At 34.4% G+C, this 19,559-nt stretch overlaps 2 protein-coding genes across 4 annotated transcripts; one reads left to right on the top strand and one right to left on the bottom strand.

Annotated features, from left to right (window-relative positions):
- Positions 1 to 734: 734 nt before the first annotated feature.
- LOC113854288 lies at positions 735 to 2,997 on the bottom strand. The gene is made up of 5 exons (XM_027485204.1): positions 2,611 to 2,997; positions 2,388 to 2,520; positions 1,908 to 2,128; positions 1,437 to 1,610; positions 735 to 1,175 (listed from the first exon to the last, which is right to left on the bottom strand). Exons 1-5 carry the CDS (start codon positions 2,770 to 2,772, stop codon positions 1,089 to 1,091), a joined length of 777 nt encoding a protein of 258 aa, XP_027341005.1. The 5' UTR covers positions 2,773 to 2,997; the 3' UTR covers positions 735 to 1,088.
- Positions 2,998 to 7,348: 4,351 nt separating this feature from the next.
- LOC113854287 (pre-mRNA-processing-splicing factor 8A) lies at positions 7,349 to 19,273 on the top strand. Of its 3 annotated transcripts, none has more exons than XM_027485203.1 (26): positions 7,349 to 7,782; positions 8,454 to 8,577; positions 8,706 to 8,798; positions 8,938 to 9,328; positions 9,599 to 10,085; positions 10,216 to 11,006; positions 11,103 to 11,188; positions 11,666 to 11,848; positions 11,941 to 12,255; positions 12,342 to 12,646; positions 12,721 to 13,175; positions 13,268 to 13,394; positions 13,657 to 13,898; positions 13,973 to 14,096; positions 14,176 to 14,365; positions 14,464 to 14,571; positions 14,703 to 14,956; positions 15,080 to 15,696; positions 15,783 to 15,889; positions 16,090 to 16,344; positions 16,425 to 16,898; positions 17,103 to 17,264; positions 17,409 to 17,606; positions 17,691 to 17,969; positions 18,202 to 18,444; positions 18,633 to 19,273. In XM_027485203.1, the coding sequence occupies exons 1-26, from the start codon at positions 7,574 to 7,576 to the stop codon at positions 18,825 to 18,827; spliced, it is 7,014 nt and encodes a 2,337-aa protein (XP_027341004.1). In that variant the 5' UTR covers positions 7,349 to 7,573; the 3' UTR covers positions 18,828 to 19,273. The 3 variants fall into 3 exon arrangements, with proteins under 3 accessions (XP_027341004.1, XP_027341003.1, XP_027341002.1); XM_027485202.1 differs by having other exon boundaries at positions 7,349 to 7,845; XM_027485201.1 differs by having other exon boundaries at positions 7,349 to 7,845; positions 10,216 to 11,188.
- The last annotated feature ends 286 nt before the right edge of the window (positions 19,274 to 19,559 follow it).

Below are 19,559 nucleotides of genomic sequence, written 5' to 3'. Positions count from 1 at the left end.
AACTTATTAAAATAGTTTATTTAAAATTTATAATAATATATCAAATAATTTTATATAAAAACTATAATATAATAATATATTAAATCAATTAAATTTTAAAATAATAAAATTTTAAATTAAAAATCTTGACTTTTTTTTGTGTTAAAATTAAAGAAAATCTTTATTACATATTTTTTAATAGTTTATTTAAATATAAATTTTATAAATTTTTAAAAAACATATCTATTTAGATAGTTTAATAGTCTATTTACAAAAAAATTTAATGACATGTTAAATGTTTCAATACAAAATAGGCAGTTAAAAAAGCTAATAGACTTAATAAAAAGCCTATTGTAAATAATAGGCCAAGTTCAAGCTTTAAAATTATTAAATAGATCAAGCCTCTTTATATAAAGCCTAACCTAGCCTATTTTTATCCTTAGATGCAATTTGAGATCGAGAAATAGAAAAGAAAGGAAAAAGAAAAAAAAAAACAAGTAAAAAATGTGATAAAGGGAGAGAGATGAAAATTAGATACAAGAAAAAATGAGGGTAAAAATATATTTAGTGTTTTAAAATTTTGGCTTACAAAATCAAAATATGTAGCAGTTACAAATAGTGCAAATGCTCATGGCCCAGGCTTTAGAGAGATTGTCAAAAGATCATCTCAAAAATGGAAAATTGGAAATCAAGATTAGCTAGTATGGAACGACCATTGCCAAGGTGATAATTGAAAATATTCAAGACCCTAAAAGAGCAAAAGACAATTTGTAATATAGCCTGTTCTGATGGCACACCAAAGTGATCCTGAACATTCTTGGTAATTACAGTACACTTACTGCTAATAAACAATCGGTGAAAAATAAATAATTGAATTAACTGACGAATAATTTTATCTATAATGTCAAATTATATTCTATCGCACGTTGACAAGATAGAATCACCCCCTGACTGGGAATAACTACTATTCCATGACCTACAGGAGCTACATAAACTGCAACAATTAAAAACACATTTTTTTCTTTGGAATAAGAAACACCAGATATAATTAATTAACCAGACGCGGCTATTTTACTGCCTCAGTTATGATATTCTACACATTGATTGCGTTAGAAGGCATCAGGAGGGAAACGCCCCGGAAAAGGGTTGTACTGTTGTGCCTGATTCAGATGCATCCGCAAAGCGTAGTTATTCACCTGTCAACAAAATCAGAGATACAGCATTCATCGGCATGCCCAAAAGAGATTTTAAATACAAAATATTTTATTAATCTTATAATTTCATCATGTCTTTGCCTCTTTTTTTCTATCTTCCATTTTACAACAGAAAGGAATTCAAACTTTATACAGTTATTAGTTAAAGTTTAAAAAATTTAAAACCAAATGATGAGAATTATTGAAACGTTCTGATTAAAGGGTAAACTGTGTGAACTGAACTGGGATAAAAGCTGATCTAACCTCAAGAGTTCTGATCTGCTCCTGGTATTGTGACACCAACTGCTTCAGCTGTTGCAACTCTTGGTTTTTATCCTCATAATCAGAAAGACGTTCAAGCTGGATTCTAAAAGCACTTTTAAAACAATTTTTCTCCTTAGTCAACACTTCAATTTGCTCCTTCAGCATCAAATTTTCCTGAAAATAAAAACCTCTGATCACAACTACTATGCAAGCTCAACACTTCAGCTATTAACATCATCCAACTGATAGTTCAATAGTCCCTTGCCCATAGCATGTATTGTGCGTTTATGTTGCTCCTCAAAGAGGACATTTACTTAGTTACAAGCAAGATGCCAATACAAACCTTTAAAGGGGGTATTGGCTAACTCAGTAATGTCTACAGCCACAAGAATCAATTCTACTCCATAATTGCCTTCCCAAATTCTAAAGGGCTGTACAATAAAGATAAGAAATTCTAGCATGAACACATACCCTTTGAAGAGCAGTTGTTGCACCAGAACTTGCATGTGCACTGATCGATTTCTCTAGAACCTCCAGCAATCTAGCAGCACGAGCTCTGGCATCATCAACACTAGTAGCACACGTCATTTCTCTAACGAACAAGTCAATCCATTCTGCTCCATCTGCAGGAAGATTGTTGGAAGCTGACTGATTCCCAGAAGCAGAAGCATCGCCATTATCTTCCAATGTACCTGCAAATTTTTCAAAAAAATAAATAAATCCATCAATTCCCAGTGAATATCTAATTGAAATTCTAAACCCGTGTTTTGTTTTCTTATGGCGGTTAATACGAGTTAGAAATACGCAGAGATTAAAAAAAAAAACTATCACACAATAACGCGTTTCTTCTCATAAAACATTTAAATAAACGTATATACCTAATTTCACGGGTATAATTCAAAATTGACAATCCCTAATTCAATAGAGAACATTTGAACGAACTTATCGTACCTGTGTCGATGTTAGGCTGAGATTGTTGAGCAGTTTCAGAATTATCATCGGCAGATCCCAAGCAGAGGCCGTGCAGGCTCTTGATGGCGGCATCTAAGTCGTTGCCACATTCTAGAAGTGCTCTCTCAAGGACCTAAACCAACGAAACATGGCAATAATCATAAATTCTATTATCCAATTAAGCAACAAAAAAAAAAAAAAGGAAGAAGAAGAAGAAGAAAACCTGGTCATCCATATGAGGAAAGAGAGGGCGAAGGTGATCGATGAGGTTTGAAATCGAAAGACGAATAGGAGAGGAGGAACAACGGAGCCTCTTGGAAACTGGGGGGGAAGGAGGAAGGTCTTCGAAGAAAGATCTCTTGCTTCCGCACACCGCAGCAGACATCGTTCAATAACAATAATGCTTCTTCTTCTTCTTCTTCTTCTTCTTATTCTTCTTCTTCCCCAAATACCAATTTTCAATCCGAAATAGGGTTGGATTAGGGTTGCGCTCCCAAACAAATATATGAAAGGGAAGAAGGGAAAAAGGTGATTTGCTATTTCTTGATATTCAATGTATTAATTGATATTCCTCTCTTGGATTGGTCAAGTTCCCAACAACAAGTTACGTGCTGATAGAAAATAAAATTCTGGGTTATATAAATTCTCATGTGCGTTGTTTATCCCGTCACATCCTCTCATTAATAACTTTTTTATATTTAATCAAAATAATTATAAGAATTACAATTTATTCTTTATACTTATGGTCATCACTCTGTGTTGCTACCATAGAAGATAAATATTACGTTAAGAAGATGTATGTTAAGCCTTTATACACGGCATTTCAATTGTGCACAGCCTATAATTAAATAAGTTTTACTTTTTTATATCAATTTAAACTTTTAGTAACAAAATATTAAAATAGAGTTGCATCGTTTGTAACTTTCATGATAAAATAATAATAACCCTTGAAAAATGTTTTAATCTTTTAATTATTTTTTTTAGAATCACATCGCCTCTATATGTGATCTGTATTATATGCTACATACCTGAACAATTTATATATGTTTCAGGCATCTACTGGCATTGTTATGTGTATTTTTATTTTAATATGTGTTACGGTTAAAAAGACAAAAATAAAAAAATTCCATTAATACTTAAAGTAGAGTACTCTATGATATAATTATGCTTCTTTTCTTAATAGATGACATGTGTAGAACTTAAATTTATCTTATTGTGTTAATATGTATAAGTTTGTGAAATAACTTTTTTATAATCGGTAAAAAAAAAATTATAATAGAAAAGTATGAAATATAAACAAATAAAATATATTATATTGTTCTATTCCACTTTATCTATTTCAAATTTAGACTCTTGTAAATTGTTTAAAAGATTATTATAAGTCAAACTCCCAAAAAATATTATTATCTTGTCGATAAAGAAAAATCTTAAAAGATAACAAAATTATTTATATATTTTTATTTTCTCCGTCAAGTAATTCTTTAGTAACATTAATAAGTAATTTTAAATACTTATTATATTATTTTTAATATCTCTTGTGATAGTTTTAACTCTCCATTTGAATTCAAATTCACATTAAAGCTATACCAACTTTAATTATACCACAGATAATTATCTCAGAATACAAAAACTTCACTAAAATCTAAAAAACATAAAAATTAGTATACGATATAAAATCTTATAACAGTTCATGCCAAACTTTTACAAAAGCTTTTGATCTTCAAACTAATATTTGTTTCGCAAATTATAATACTTGCAACAAATAGAAAAAACAATGGTGAAAAAAAGGTAGACAAACAAAAAGAATAAATCTATATCTTTACTTCAAAATAAGCCTAAGTCGTGTTTACAAAGAGAGTTCTTCTGGTATAGGTTTTTTACTTTTTTTTATTTATTTAAATGTGTTTTTATTTTTATAGAAATAATTCTCTTTATAATAAGTTTTTAAAAAATTATTATCATTTAGTCTAACAGTTTTAAGAAGTTTTTAATTAATTTATGTCATCAACTATCATGCATTAAGTGATAAGTTGAATTAAATTCAATTTCATTACTCTCACGTCTTTTTATCTTATTAAATAAATTTTAATATTTGTAAAAAATTATTTTTTTAACTTTTATCTTTTTTTTATCATTTATGAAGGAGGAAAATTGATCAGAATAAAGATAAGAATATGTTAGATCGAATTAAAGTTAAGATTAAATGAGCCTAATTTATTATATAAAACTGGAGACTGAACTTACGCTTATGACCTTATACTTATGACTTATATACGTTAAATTATTATCTAATTTTTTAAAAATTTTGACCTGACTTAATAGTCTATTTAAAATTAAGACATTTAAATGATACTAATTTAAATTTAACTGACCAATAGATTAATGAGCTAATAGTCAACAGACTAATAAGTCGAAAGAATTATTATTAATAAAAAATATATAATAAATAATTATATTTAAATATTAAGTTTTATACTTTAATAATATAATTATAATTATTATATTATTATAGATTAAATACTAAATTATGTTATATATATTAATATGTACAAAATTTTAATCGATAATTTTTTTATGATGAGTTTTAATTAATACTTTCATAGTTTAATTATAATTATTATATTATTAAAGTATATATACTAAACTATGTCGTACATTATGTTACATATGTATATATAAATTTTTCTAAAAATATTTATTACAAATATATAAATTATAAAATAATATAATTATTTAATTAAGTGTCTTAATAGTTTTAAAAGATTTTTTTAACTTAAGCCTGATATTTTTTAAAAGTTTAAATCTGACATTTCTAATAAAGAAAGTCGAGTTAAATTAGGCTTTAAATAAATTAAGTCGTAGACTTTAACAGAGAGTCTGATCCATTCTCATTTATAGTAATGAGCTTTACTATCATAAATACAAAAAAAATTGCACCAAAATCAATCACTATGCAAAGCCTAGTGAATAGCGGAATTAAGAGAAAAAATTAACGTGACACAAAATAAAGTCCTTTGATCTTCCTTTCATTTTACACTTTATTTTCCTTTGCAGACCCAAACAATTTTTTTGTTTTTCTATTTGTATTTTCCTTTAAGTACTTGAATGCAGTGTTCTTTACCAACATGTGCAACCTAATTGTCACAATCAACACTGGGCAACTATTTTATGCAAATGTTCTAAGATGGGAAGTTCTTGTGAAAAATATTATTAAATACACGCAATGCATTGTTAATGTGGTCAAACTGAAACTAGAGATCGATCTATCGATTATCTAAATAAGTTAAGGTGTTAATTGTTCACTCTTATTCATTTGTGCTAAAAGACGTACTAAAGTTATTTCACTTTTTGGTTATTCTTCTTCTTATTTTTTTCTGCATTAGTATGTTCACGTGGTTCTTCCTTCCCCACTTGTTGGACATCCTTTTCGAGTGAGATCCTTTGATTGCCCATGTTGGAATTGGCAAAGATAATAGACCTAGTAGTAATAGTAGGCCAAACTGTGTTAGTGTTGACAGGGAAACATGTTACCCAACAATTGCCCTTGCCAATATTGTCTCGGTTCTATGTTCTGTTTGTGCAAGTTTTTGTTTGGTGTTGGAATTTAAGGGTGGTAGGGATGTGAGTTTGTCTCTTTTTGTTGTATCTCTTCCTCAGGGTTTAGCTTGGGTTGTGTTGAGCTTATGGACATTGCATTATTGTAAATTAAAGCATGATGTTAGATTATTCTTTTTCTATCTCTTGTTTTATCTCATTCTACATCAACTTAAGGGTATCATCCAACCCATGAATTTTTATGACAAGGAAGAAGTGAGAACAAAAGAATCACTATTTAGGAGACAGACAATACAAAAAAGTTACAACTTTTACTGTGTAATGTTGTTGGCACTGATGTAAAAGAGGAATAATGTTTACGAAGAAAATGTTAGAAATGTTTAAGGACTTTTTTAATAATTAATTTTTTTAAAACAATATAATTTTATGATTTTTTATAAATATTATTTTTTAATTAATAACACACTGAAAATAGCGATAATGTAACAGTAGTAACTTATACTCAAACTATTCAAATAATTGTTTAACAAAAGATAGTTGATAATAAATATTAATTTTAAATATTTAAAAACAACAGAAATCAAATTTGAACATATTTTTAAAATATAAATTTTTAAAAAATTATACTATCGCAGAAACAAAAAGATATAATTAAACAATTTTTTCATAGAAGTGATATTTATAAATATATGACTAATCTATAACTTGGAATAAAATATAAACCAAACAACAGATTATGTCAACCATGACTTTCCAACAAGGGCAAAAAATAATTTTGAGTTATGCGAGATGGTTTAAAATGAAAAAGGAACAAGAAAATATCTTTATCATAAAATTTATTACAGAATATTGTATCGGTATCTATTAATATGGATCCATTTTGTAGAGGGAGTTAACCATCATTCCATATCTTAATTCCTTCTTTCCTATCAAATAGTCAAAATACGCATTTTTCAATAATTATTTTGGATCCATGGACATTTCTCCAATTTTAACTCAATAATATATTGTATGAATATGTAAGAATAAAGAATAATAATATGCTGTAAAAGCTAAAAGTAACAATAAAAATCACTAAATTTTTTAAAAAGTTGCTATGTATAAAGAATAAAAGAGACAAAATTATCAATAAGACTGAGGTTAATATTTGTGGTGACAATGCTAAAAGTATTAGTAATAGTATCTTAACGACAATAACACACGTGAGATAATAGGACTAGAAAAAAGATGTTTATTATTATTTTTTAGTCAACATTGATTATTGATTATAAGGAGCGATTTTTTTTGTAAAGTTTAGGCCTATCATACAGTTAGGCCCAAAGAAACAGCCCAAATAACGGCAACCCAATTTTGAAGGCGGTATCCAAAAGGCGGCACGTGCGGTAGCCATCATCGATAAAACTAAAAAGAAATTTTCTCAGCGCCCAGTGTTGTTCCACTGCTTCGTAGCTCTGTTCATTTTATCTTTCACTCGTAAACCCTAGAACCTGCAAGTCGGTGCGTAGAGCCCTTCAAGGCTCTTTATTCACTTTAAAAAGAACATGCTCTGAAGCTATTCCCAATCATTACACACTATATTACCTCATCCAATTTCCCAGCTTCAAGCTCCGTCAGAGTAGAGCATTTTCAAGATGTGGAACAACGGTCAGCTTGTGCCCCCTGGAACTTCTGTTCCTCCGATTCCTCCGCCTCCGGCCGCGCAACCGTCGTATACGGTGCTTCCACCTCCGCCCCCGCCTCCGGCCCCTGCAGAGACAGAGGCCGATGCAGAGGCTCGGCTCGAGGAGAAGGCCAGGAAATGGCAGCAGCTTAACTCGAAGCGTTACAGTGACAAGAGGAAGTTCGGGTTTGTTGAGACGCAGAAAGAGGACATGCCTCCCGAACATGTTAGGAAAATCATCAGGCAAGTGTTCTTTCTTTCACCAGTTGTGATCTCTCTCAGCTTCTTAGAAGTTCTTTGACTAATTACTGCTACGAGTACTCTGTCCTTTAGAATCTGAATTTTTGGTCGTGATGTTCCACCTACCTTGGAAATACCATGTTGTTGAATCTATTTGTTTAATTTTGAAAGTTATAAGTGAGTTTGAAGTAGTTTGATTTTGCCCGAGAGAGGACGCCGGGCACACTTGTTAGGATTAGCTGTTAAGTATATTCATTATTCCGTGTCGCGAACTATGACAAGGATAATTCGTTATTTTCCCCTTTTTCTTATGAAGAAATACATTGAAGTGACATGGACATTATATTTTCAGTTTAGGCTTCTGTGATGCTCAATTTTAGCTTAAAGACATTAGGAGTACATACTGATAAACGTCTTCACTGTTTTGTATATAAGTTCATTTTCATACCACAGGCTGTTTCCTTGTTGGCAATAAAGGGAATATATTGAGACTCTGACTTGTTATATATATATATAGTCTTTCTCTTAGCAATACAAATTAAATTTTATCTGATAATAGTAAAGGGACTATAGATTTAACACATGATTTTCTTTGCTATTCTTTATTTCAGGGATCATGGTGATATGTCATCAAAGAAATATCGTCATGACAAGCGTGTTTATCTTGGAGCACTTAAATTCATTCCACATGCAGTTTACAAGCTCCTGGAAAACATGCCTATGCCATGGGAACAGGTTCTCTGCATTTTCCAGTTCCTCAGACATGATCAATCATCGCTGTCCAGTTTTCTTCATCTCTGTTTGATTTACTGTACATTGGTCCCTTACTTATAGCATCTATCTATTTACTTTTGTGAATGTAGGTCCGAGATGTGAAGGTCTTGTACCATATTTCCGGTGCCATCACATTTGTCAATGAAATACCATGGGTTGTCGAGCCTATTTATCTTGCTCAGGTTTGACTTTCTCTTTTCTGCTTAGTGTAGACATGCAGCAGCTCAAAGATGTTATTATTATAAAGTCAACTTTATTGTGTATGATCATGACACAGCATTTTTTTTATCTTTATTCTTCTCTAAACAAACTATTGTGCAGTGGGGTACAATGTGGATCATGATGAGAAGGGAGAAAAGAGATCGTCGTCATTTTAAGCGGATGCGGTTTCCCCCATTTGATGATGAGGAGCCTCCGCTAGACTATGCTGATAATCTTTTAGATGTTGATCCTCTAGAGCCGATTCAACTGGAGCTTGATGAAGAAGAAGACTCTGCTGTGTATACCTGGTTTTATGACCATAAACCTCTCGTGAAAACAAAGCTCATTAATGGTCCTAGTTACCGGAAATGGCATCTCTCCCTTCCTATAATGGCAACTTTGCATCGGCTAGCTGGGCAGCTTCTGTCTGATTTAATTGACCGCAATTATTTCTACTTGTTTGACATGGAGTCATTTTTTACTGCAAAGGCGTTGAACATGTGCATCCCTGGTACATGGATTTCTTTCATTATATTTTTTGCTACTAATATTAAAAAGATTCAGTACTTACTGTTATTTACTGAGTTAGATATTGATTGTGCTTAAATCCCCGTCAATCTAGATATTGCTAGATATAAAACTGGGAAACAATGCTGATTTTAATGAACTGTAAGAGAGACATAGAAAGTCATGTTACAAACAATATTATGCACATTAGAGTATAGTGTGAAGAGCTGATTCAAAATCATGCATTTATTTTTCTGATATTTATGCCCTCCAGGTGGACCTAAATTTGAGCCTCTCTACCGTGATATGGAGAAGGGAGATGAGGACTGGAATGAGTTTAATGACATAAATAAACTCATTATAAGGTCACCACTTCGGACAGAGTATAGAATTGCTTTTCCCCATCTTTATAACAACAGGCCTCGCAAAGTTAAGCTTTGTGTGTATCATACTCCCATGGTCATGTACATAAAAACTGAAGATCCTGATCTACCAGCATTTTATTATGATCCCTTGATACACCCAATAACCAGTGCTAACAAAGAGCGGCGTGAGAAGAGACTTCCCGATGACGATGATGATGATGATTGGATATTGCCTGATGGTGTGGAACCTTTGCTTAGAGATATACAACTTTATACAGACACCACAGCTGCTGGAATCTCCTTACTGTTTGCTCCTCGTCCTTTTAACATGAGATCTGGTCGCATGAGGCGGGCAGAAGATATTCCTCTTGTGTCAGAATGGTATAAGGAGCATTGGTAAGTTTAACCCAACCTCCTTCTTATGCTTTTTAGTGTGTATTTCATTTTTTATTCATGCATATGACAATGCATTTTTCTCAAATAGATGGACAAAAATTAACTGTGTTCTTTTTTAATTGTTTAACAGTCCTCCATCATACCCCGTTAAAGTTCGTGTTAGTTATCAGAAATTGCTGAAGTGTTTTGTGTTGAATGAGCTGCATCATAGACCTCCTAAGGCTCAAAAAAAGAAGCACTTATTTCGATCTCTCCAAGCAACAAAGTTTTTCCAAACCACAGAACTTGATTGGGTTGAGGCAGGTCTTCAAGTTTGTAGGCAGGGGTATAACATGCTGAATCTGTTGATACACAGGAAAAATTTGAACTACCTTCATCTTGATTATAATTTCAATCTAAAGCCTGTGAAAACCTTGACTACAAAAGAGCGAAAGAAATCACGATTTGGTAATGCTTTTCATCTCTGTCGTGAGATTCTTCGATTGACAAAACTTGTGGTTGATGCCAATGTTCAGTTCCGTTTGGGAAACGTGGATGCTTTCCAGCTTGCTGATGGTCTGCAATATACTTTTTCACATGTTGGTCAATTGACTGGAATGTATAGGTACAAGTACAGGCTTATGCGACAAATAAGAATGTGCAAGGACCTGAAGCACTTGATTTACTACCGCTTTAACACTGGGCCTGTTGGGAAGGGACCTGGCTGTGGGTTTTGGGCACCAATGTGGAGGGTTTGGTTATTCTTTCTTCGTGGTATAGTTCCCCTTCTTGAGCGATGGTTGGGCAATTTACTTGCACGACAGTTTGAGGGGCGCCACTCCAAAGGAGTGGCAAAGACTGTCACCAAGCAGCGTGTTGAGAGCCACTTTGACTTAGAGCTTCGGGCAGCAGTTATGCATGATGTGCTTGATGCTATGCCAGGTATTATTGCTGTTGATTTAACATTTTTTGCGCTTTCTGATTTTAGGTTTCTTTCACCATGTGATATACTGAAGTTGTTTTTCTCCCTGATGGCAGAGGGTATAAAGCAGAATAAGGCAAGAACTATATTGCAGCATTTGAGTGAGGCTTGGCGATGCTGGAAGGCAAATATTCCTTGGAAGGTAAATAACTATTTGATTGTAATTTGGATTAGTGATATGTCTGTTTCTGCTTGATTTTGAGGAAATAATTTCTTAGGAATATGAAAAGACATTTTTTAATACACTAATCCAAACATCAGTTAATTGTATTGCTGGTGAATTCTTAAAATTAAGACTCAGTGGGGTTAATAATCTCCTAGGAAGTTGAACTGTTGAAAAAATGTGTTTTTTTTTTTTTTTCAATCCAAATGTGCACTAAGAGGTGTTGCTATATAAGCCTTTATGGGTCCTCAACATAATGAGCTACAATAAGCAATGCAAACTTATTTCTGATAGTTTTCTCAAATATGGTTAAACTATTGTAGCCAAGAAAGGCTACTTATTGGAGGGTTTTTTTTTTTTCTTTTTGGGTTTTATGAAGAATTAACTGGCCTCATTTTAATTTGGTTCACTCCGTCACAGTCTTTTTTGTTGATTTACTTGATTTTTAATGCATAGGTTCCTGGCCTGCCTGTTCCCATCGAGAACATGATCCTTCGGTATGTGAAATCAAAAGCAGACTGGTGGACAAATGTTGCTCATTACAATCGTGAGCGTATAAGAAGAGGTGCTACTGTGGATAAGACTGTTTGTCGAAAGAATCTTGGAAGATTGACACGCCTCTGGCTGAAGGCAGAGCAGGTATTTTCAAAGAATTGTTCTGTGAATTGTTTTTATAGAATCCATTTTTGTTATTTGTTAAGTTGGTTTACAATGATTTATCCCTGTTGCAGGAACGTCAACACAATTATTTGAAAGATGGTCCATATGTTACTCCTGAAGAAGCTGTTGCTATCTATACAACAACTGTACATTGGTTGGAATCAAGGAAGTTCTCCCCAATTCCATTTCCACCTTTATCATACAAACATGATACAAAGTTGCTTATCCTTGCACTTGAGAGGTTGAAAGAATCCTATAGTGTTGCAGTGAGGTTAAATCAACTGCAAAGAGAGGAGTTAGGGCTGATTGAGCAAGCGTATGACAATCCACACGAGGCATTATCTCGAATCAAGCGGCACCTCCTTACCCAGCGTGCTTTCAAAGAAGTATGTCGATATGATTAAAATGTTAGCTTTAGATGTTCATTCCTAGCACAAGACAAGTACACTTATGTTTTATTTTGTTTTGACAGGTTGGAATAGAGTTTATGGATTTATATAGCTACTTGATTCCAGTTTATGAGATAGAACCTCTTGAAAAAATTACAGATGCATATCTTGATCAATACCTGTGGTATGAAGGTGACAAGCGTCATCTCTTTCCCAACTGGATCAAGCCAGCTGATTCAGAGCCACCTCCCCTTTTGGTTTACAAATGGTGTCAAGGCATAAACAATTTGCAAGGTATATGGGACACCAGTGATGGACAATGTGTTGTGATGCTGCAGACTAAGTTTGAGAAATTTTTTGAGAAGATTGATTTAACAATGCTTAACAGGTATGCATTTTATAAATCACTTTGTGGATATATTATTGCTTTCTTTGCTTCTAAATTTATTTCTGATGTTGCAGGCTTCTGCGATTGGTTCTGGACCACAATATTGCTGATTATGTCACTGCAAAAAACAATGTCGTGTTGTCATATAAGGATATGAGTCACACAAATTCATATGGTCTTATACGTGGTCTACAGTTTGCTTCCTTTGTTGTTCAATATTATGGACTGGTATTGGATCTTCTGCTGCTTGGATTGACTCGAGCCAGTGAGATTGCTGGCCCACCGCAGATGCCAAATGAATTCATTACTTATTGGGACACAAAAGTTGAGACCAGGCATCCGATCAGGCTTTATTCTCGGTACATAGATCGGGTTCATATATTATTTCGCTTCACTCATGAGGAGGCTCGGGACCTCATTCAGCGTTATCTCACTGAGCACCCTGATCCTAACAATGAGAACATGGTGGGGTACAATAATAAGAAGTGCTGGCCCAGAGATGCTAGAATGAGGCTCATGAAACATGATGGTATTGGTTTCTCCTTTTACCTTGTGTGGGTTTTGATATTGTGGACCTTTGGTTCTAACTTTGTTTCATAATTTACTTTTTTGTAATTTCAGTCAATCTTGGGAGGAGTGTCTTTTGGGATATGAAGAATCGTCTGCCTCGAAGCATCACAACTTTGGAATGGGAGAACAGTTTTGTTTCTGTTTACAGCAAGGATAATCCAAACTTACTTTTTAGCATGTGAGTATTGATTATTTTAAACTGGCCTTGGATGTCTAACCTGCCATGATGGTGATTGAAAATGTAGTGTTTATAATGGTTGGCTCTATCAATATCTTTTGGTTTATGTCTTCACCCTCCTCCATTGGAAACTTGACTTTCTAATTGTTAATTTCCTTGGTACCAGACTGTCATTACTGACTCTGGATTGTTGGTCTTCTGTTTTTTGCTATGTATAAAATGAATGAAGTTATCTTTATTAATACTTATCAATAACCTTCAGGTGCGGATTTGAAGTAAGGATTCTTCCTAAAATTAGAATGACTCAAGAAGCATTTAGTAACACCAGAGATGGTGTTTGGAATCTCCAGAATGAACAGACAAAAGAAAGGACAGCCGTTGCTTTCTTAAGAGTTGATGATGAACACATGAAAGTGTTTGAGAATCGTGTGAGGCAGATTCTTATGTCTTCCGGTTCTACTACATTCACAAAAATTGTCAATAAGTGGAATACAGCTTTAATAGGTAAGTGAGGTTGAATTGTAAGAGCTCTTTGAAGAGGTTACATCAGTTTTCTCATTGTCTTTGGTTCTTATTAGGACTCATGACTTACTTCCGGGAGGCAACTGTGCATACGCAAGAGCTGTTAGATTTGCTAGTTAAATGTGAAAATAAAATTCAGACTCGTATTAAGATTGGACTCAACTCAAAGATGCCTAGCAGGTAACTAGTCACATTTCTAAACACTTTGGAACTATTGGGTTTAAATATTAAAAAAATATGCTGCTGTTTCTTCTGTCAGGTTTCCCCCTGTCATTTTCTATACCCCCAAAGAAATCGGAGGGCTTGGAATGTTGTCCATGGGTCACATTTTGATTCCCCAGAGTGATCTGCGATACAGTCAGCAGACAGATGTTGGAGTGACCCACTTCAGAAGTGGGATGAGTCATGAGGAGGACCAGCTGATTCCTAACCTTTATCGTTATATACAGGTGAACCTCAGTTCTTTCCATTTTATGCTTAATAATCTATGTGCATTACTCTTGGTATGATTTGTGTAGATTTATATACTTCTATTTGGATCATGCAGCCTTGGGAGAGCGAGTTCATTGATTCACAGCGTGTCTGGGCTGAATATGCATTGAAAAGGCAGGAAGCACAAGCACAAAACAGGCGTTTGACCCTTGAAGATCTGGAAGTGAGTTTTGGATGCCTTCTTGATGATTTTAATATTTGGGTTTTGTTTTTTGCGTGTTAGGTCAACACTCCTGTGTGTTCCTTTAGGGGAAAACTACTTCTTGTCTTATTTATTGTTGATCTGTTTTGCAGGATTCATGGGATAGAGGAATACCGCGTATAAACACTTTGTTTCAGAAGGATAGACACACTTTGGCTTATGATAAAGGATGGAGAGTGCGCACTGATTTCAAGCAGTACCAAGTTCTGAAACAAAATCCCTTCTGGTGGACACATCAGAGGCATGATGGGAAGTTGTGGAACTTGAACAATTACCGAACTGATGTTATTCAAGCCCTTGGAGGAGTTGAAGGAATTCTTGAACATACTTTATTCAAAGGAACATAGTAAGTCTGACTCTCCTTTGAACTTGTGCTGTTTGGGTATTCATGTTTAGTATTTAACTCGTGCTATTTTGTGTCTACTACTGACAAAGTTGAAATTTACTTGCTGTTATTTTTCACTGTAAGTTTTCCAACTTGGGAAGGTCTCTTTTGGGAAAAGGCATCAGGCTTTGAGGAATCTATGAAGTATAAGAAGCTCACCAATGCTCAGAGATCTGGTCTCAACCAGATACCCAATCGTAGATTTACCCTTTGGTGGTCTCCAACCATTAACCGAGCCAATGTTTATGTGGGTTTCCAAGTGCAGCTAGATCTGACTGGTATTTTCATGCATGGGAAAATACCCACTTTGAAGATATCTCTTATTCAGATATTCAGAGCCCACTTGTGGCAGAAGATCCATGAGAGTGTTGTCATGGATCTCTGTCAGGTTTTGGATCAAGAGTTGGATGCTTTGGAGATTGAAACTGTCCAGAAGGAAACAATTCATCCGAGGAAAAGTTACAAAATGAACAGTTCTTGTGCAGACATTCTTCTCTTTGCTGCCCATAGATGGCCAATGTCAAAGCCTAGTCTGGTTGCTGAATCTAAGGATGTTTTTGATCAGAAGGCTAGCAATAAGTACTGGATTGATGTTCAGCTTCGATGGGGTGATTACGACTCTCACGATATTGAGCGATACACTCGTGCCAAATTTATGGATTACACAACAGACAACATGTCTATATATCCATCTCCAACTGGTACATCTTTATTATTTTCCTATGCTCCTTTATATATTTTTTATGTGTAGTGTGTAGAGTTTACTTGATCATTGTTTTCCATGCAGGGGTAATGATTGGCATAGACTTGGCATATAACTTGCATTCTGCATTTGGGAACTGGTTCCCTGGGTCAAAACCATTACTACAGCAGGCCATGAATAAGATCATGAAGGTAAATAACCATCATACATTGGAAGTTTGTTACAAAATTAATAATCAAATAGGTATATTGACACTTTTTTCGGGATTAAAATTGTTCTCGTGATTTATGACTTGTCTAATCTGTATTTACATAATATTCACTAAGCTTTGATGACTAGTGTTGAATCCAAGCGAGTGTTATCTAATACTGTTGTTATAATGTGTGTGCAGTCAAATCCTGCATTGTATGTGTTGAGAGAACGGATAAGGAAAGGTTTGCAGTTGTACTCTTCTGAGCCCACTGAACCATATTTGTCTTCTCAAAACTATGGAGAGATATTCAGCAACCAAATAATATGGTTTGTTGATGACACTAATGTGTATCGTGTTACAATTCATAAGACTTTTGAAGGAAATCTTACAACAAAGCCCATCAATGGTGCCATATTTATTTTCAATCCAAGGACTGGACAGTTGTTTCTTAAGGTTTGTTTATGTGCTTTTGTTCTTACTGGGGGTGTTTTAACATTAGTTGTGTAGGTATTGATCTTTCATATATCTTGCAGGTTATTCATACCAGTGTGTGGGCTGGTCAGAAGCGTCTTGGGCAGTTGGCTAAGTGGAAAACAGCAGAAGAAGTTGCTGCACTTGTAAGGTCTCTGCCAGTAGAAGAACAGCCAAAGCAAATTATTGTCACTCGTAAAGGAATGTTGGATCCGTTGGAGGTTCACCTGCTCGACTTCCCCAACATTGTTATCAAAGGAAGTGAACTGCAGCTTCCTTTCCAGGCATGCTTGAAAATTGAGAAATTTGGGGATCTTATTTTGAAGGCCACAGAACCACAAATGGTGTTGTTCAACATCTATGATGACTGGCTGAAGAGTATTTCATCATACACTGCATTCTCCAGGCTGATCTTGATTCTGCGAGCACTTCATGTAAATAACGAGAAGGCAAAAATGTTACTGAAGCCTGATAAAACTATCATCACTGAACCTCATCACATCTGGCCCTCACTAAGTGATGATCAGTGGATGAAGGTAATTTAGTTTTTCATTTGCAATTTTCTGATATTTAGTGCTTTACTGTAGTAAGTTCAATTTTTAGAGCCTAACAAATAGTTGCAAACCTTTGATATTAAATTTATTCACTTGGTAGAGTTCATTGTAGTAAAGTTCAAATTTCTGATTTTGCAGCTCTCTGTTTTGTCTTAGTATATATATCTGAACCTGATGTATTTACAGGTGGAGGTTGCATTAAGAGATCTTATACTTTCAGATTATGCCAAGAAAAATAATGTGAATACTTCAGCTTTGACTCAGTCTGAAATCCGTGATATTATACTTGGAGCTGAGATTACTCCACCTTCGCAACAGCGCCAACAGATTGCAGAGATTGAGAAACAGGTTCATTATTTTTACTGCTGCTCAACCATAATATTTAAATATATGTTCATCTCTCCATCGTTTTGTTCCTTTTTGATCTCTAGACTTGATTTTTCCATCATCTTGTTCTTGGTTTGCTTACCTGAGTTATGTATTATTTTGCAGGCGCATGAAGCAAATCAAGTGACAGCTGTGACAACAAAGACCACAAATGTTCATGGTGAAGAGCTTATAGTAACCACCACTAGTCCCTATGAGCAAGCTGCTTTTGGTTCTAAAACTGATTGGCGTGTCAGAGCGATATCAGCCACCAATTTATACCTTCGTGTTAATCATATATATGTTAACTCTGAGGATATAAAGGTTTGTGGTATTTTTATTCATTTATGCCAACCATGTTACAGTTGCAACTCGTATCTTGTGCTAAATATCGATTTTGTGGTGCAGGAAACTGGATACACCTATATTATGCCAAAGAACATTTTGAAAAAGTTTATTTGCATAGCAGATCTTCGAACACAAATTGCTGGGTACTTGTATGGCATTAGTCCTCCTGACAATCCTCAGGTTAAAGAAATTCGCTGCATTGTGATGCCACCACAATGGGGGACTCATCAGCAAGTCCATCTCCCTTCAGCTCTTCCAGAGCATGATTTCTTGAATGATTTGGAACCTTTAGGCTGGATGCATACTCAACCAAATGAGCTTCCGCAGTTGTCACCTCAGGTTTCGCTTGCTTCAATTTGCAATTTTCTTTTGATTTTAATTCAATTTACAAGACATGCCAAAGTTTTATAAATTCTCTTTGGAATATAGAACAGAATGGAAAAGGAAGATAGTCTAGCTTTTTAAACAATTGTCCGCTACCTAAAAAATAAAATTTAGATTATCTTGTTTGTCAAGGGAATGTATTTATGATTCCTGGTACATTGTCTCACCTGAGAAATGACCATTGCAGGATCTCACATCACATGCCAAGATCCTAGAGAACAATAAACAATGGGATGGAGAGAAATGTATTATCTTGACTTGCAGCTTTACTCCTGGTTCTTGTTCTTTAACTGCATACAAGCTCACTCCCTCGGGTTATGAATGGGGACGTGTCAACAAGGATACGGGAAGCAATCCACATGGTTACCTTCCCACTCATTATGAGAAGGTTCAGATGCTCCTTAGTGATCGCTTCCTTGGTTTCTATATGGTAAGCTTTCCTGCCTGCCCCAAGTTTTATTGTGCGCGGTATGATTATGTGTTATGAAATATTTATACATTATTTTGAAAAATGATTATTTATCTTATTAAAAATGGTTTTATCATCATCATTAGTTTATTTTATTTTTCGTATTGATTTAATGATTGTCTTGGGTTTTTTTGGCTACAATTACCTAGGTTCCTGATAATGGTCCATGGAATTACAATTTCATGGGGGTGAGACACGCATCAGGTATGAAATATGGAGCGAAGCTTGGGACACCTAGGGAGTATTATCACGAAGATCATAGACCAACACATTTCTTGGAGTTCAGCAATATGGAGGAAGGGGAGACAATTGCTGAGGGAGATCGAGAGGACACGTTCTCTTGAGATAATACTGTTCTTTATTAGATATATTAGTTCCTCTCTTTTAATATTTGAAACATGTCAGAATATGTTGTATTATCTTTTGATTGCTCATCCAAGGGATCTTGTAATAGCGGTATAACTTTGTAAATATTTACGAGCCAACAAGTTTAACTAGAGCATTTAAGGCTCTTGCAGTACTAATGTTGCTAAAACGGTCCGAGTTAATCTTCGAGTTCACTGTTCAGGGAGTGGAGTCATTTGGTGCCCAATTTCTACTGGCTGATTAAACCCCCTCCGGTAGCTATTGCAACTTTCATAGCCTGCGTCAAAGCGTGGGGCGTAAAAATATTGGGAGAGAAGTAAGAGGAACGAAATTGTGATTTTTCTTGCGTTATTTTAACGTTGAACCTATTACTTTCTACAAACTTGATTACGAGTTTTAAAGTTATAAAGTGTGAAGACTAGTCCAATTGGGTGTTAGTGGCCTAATTTTGAAAACAGAGAATTTGAAATATTGTCTATGTATCAAATGCATATGCTTAAAATGAAAATATTATAACCAGTAAAAAAAACAAAATTAAATAAGAACATTGCCTAATGTTACAATATATTTCATCATAAAGATGTACAATTTTTTTTTTTAATTCTTGGAACTACCAGACTCCGTATGTCACACGTCATGACAAAAAGTGGCCCGGAAGTGCATCATTTTAAAATCTTTCAAGTCATGACTCAACCAAGAATGGTGATAAA

The sequence above is a fragment of the Abrus precatorius genome, unplaced genomic scaffold (genome assembly GCF_003935025.1).
Source record: "Abrus precatorius isolate BTA unplaced genomic scaffold, Abrus_2018 Scaffold11, whole genome shotgun sequence".
Classification (NCBI taxonomy): domain Eukaryota; kingdom Viridiplantae; phylum Streptophyta; class Magnoliopsida; order Fabales; family Fabaceae; genus Abrus; species Abrus precatorius.
This window is presented reverse-complemented; position numbering and strand designations above follow the sequence as displayed.